At 51.6% G+C, this 2,237-nt stretch overlaps 1 protein-coding gene across 1 annotated transcript; it reads right to left on the bottom strand.

Annotated features, from left to right (window-relative positions):
- Nucleotides 1–1,805: 1,805 nt before the first annotated feature.
- Nucleotides 1,806–2,237, bottom strand: PODANS_6_1610 (uncharacterized protein; the record flags this gene model as incomplete). The annotated part of the gene is made up of 1 exon (XM_001910309.1): nt 1,806–2,237. A coding segment is annotated over one exon (432 nt), but the record flags the coding sequence as incomplete, so codon positions are not given.

Below are 2,237 nucleotides of genomic sequence, written 5' to 3' on the forward strand. Positions count from 1 at the left end.
TTCGGGAAGACGACGATGGGGTTTCCTTTTGGGCCTACGGTTGTTATCACGCCCGGGGGGAGGGGAGGGGGGGTTGCTGCTGCTACGGGGGTTGTGGAGGGGGAGGATGAGGAGGATGGAGGGGTGGCGGTTGGGATCAGCCGGGGGATGTTGTTGGGGGTGGTGGTGGGGTGGTTGGCGTGGATGGTTTGAGACATCCATCCGTCCGCTATTGGGATAGGGAGTTTATGGAGTTCTTGGATTGTTATATCCTGTAGTGTGAACATGAAAAAATGGGGTGTTATGGGTGGCTTTTGGCTTTTGGCTTTTACTTTTTGGGTTTTTTTTTTTGGTACGATTGGAGAAGTATTATACCCCGGGGATGAATCCAACGGGGGGTGTATTGTGGGAGAAATGTACAGCTTGACTTGTACAATTGAGATAGGGGAACAGCAGCAGTAGTAAATAGCTGAATTGGGAGGAATGGTATGAAATATTATGGGTTTTAAATGCATTGTGAGAGCTATACACCGACTGTGATATCTCTGAGGGGAACATGCAATTCTGATACGGCCCGGTTTCTGGCGCCAGCAACATCAAGACTCGAGGGAAAGTATTTTGGACTATCAATGGATTAAATCCGGCCTTCTAGAAGTACACCGAAACATGAGGGACTACGTGATAAACAGCAGCCGTCAAACCACATCATCTTTTAAACGAAATATTCACAATACCCCCCATTGAACACCTGCCTACCTACCTACATGCAACTCCCTTCGAGAACCCTCCAGCACCTAAAATCAGGGTCAAACCAAAGGAGGGTACCACCCGGCTCCGACTCCCATCTCCCACGAGCCACTCCATCTCGGCAGTAGTGCAAAATGACACCTCTTCTCATCCCGCTCACACCATGAAGGACCAAACCAGCCACACCGCACCACCCACCCACCCACCATCTGTCTACGGTACCTACACACACACACACACACACACACACACACACACACACAAAATTTCCAAAAATAAACCACACATGTTCGCGGTTGCAGATCTACGACACTGCAGTATCTTGCTCTACACATCTCACACGCAAATGTATACAACGTTGCTAGTCTACCACCCTTCCCCTTCCATCACTCATTGATGACAGAACTGTTTGGTGATGATTACTTAACCCTTCTGTTCCCACCTTGGACGCGCGGCTCTTTCTTGTACGCACCAACTCACAACCTAATGTTGGATTCTATCCCCATGTTCCACGGCAGTTAGAGGGTGGTGAACCTCTAGCTACCACACCTTTGAACAGGCTTCCCAACATGCGGGATACTCGTTGGACAGGAAAGGTCCTGATGAACAGACATCAAAAGCACCCGTATCCGATCCACATGCCTCCGGGGACAAGCCTTAAAATCCCTGATTAGACACCCGACATTCGAACGCTCGTATGCTGTCTAGCAACCCCTATTCCCCCTATCCACAACATTGCCCCAAGATCCGATTCATCATGAGCCTCGTGCTGTCCAGCAGCTTGGTCATCTAAATAGACATAAAGCAGTGCAGGTGTCACAACCTCAAGCCACAACCTCGTAAAAGCCCCCGTGGTCAAATGCTGTGTTATCATTACTCCCGTGCTGTGTCATACAAAATCAACAGAGATAGTTCTCCTTCGTCTTTCATTCACCTCTTCGACCACACAAGCTCCTAGCCAACGCCTAACCTTCCACAATCCCCGTCACCCACACCACCATCCTTAACCCTCATGAACTCTAACCAACCATACTCAACCACAATCCCATTCCCATCCCATACCAAGAAAGCTGAGTATCTCAGCTCGAATCCCTCACCCAACCAGGACACTCCCCAAACTCCCCCACCACCTCCCCCTCCCCCCTATCCGCAGCCTCCAGCCCCTCCTCCCAGCTCTCCCTAAACCTCTGCCCAAGCGCTTCATACACCCCAGGCCACCCAGCCCTGACCGCATTCCCCCCGTACCTCTTCGCCCCCTCCACCGCAAACTTCCCCTGCTGCCTCGCAATAAACCCCTGCAGCAACCCCCCGTAAACCAAGCCCGCAACAACACTCTCGACACTGTCCACATCCGGCTTCTTATTCCCAAAAATCAACCCCTCGGACGGCATCAAGTACTTCGGCCCCCCCGGCGGAGGGACAAGTTCCCCAAATCCGGCCCGAGTATACCCCTCGAGCAATCTCTGCACATACGTCGCCGTAGTCCACCACATCCTCAAAAGCCAACGAAG

This window comes from Podospora anserina, chromosome 6 (genome assembly GCF_000226545.1).
Source record: "Podospora anserina S mat+ genomic DNA chromosome 6, supercontig 2".
Taxonomy (NCBI): Eukaryota; Fungi; Ascomycota; class Sordariomycetes; order Sordariales; family Podosporaceae; genus Podospora; species Podospora anserina.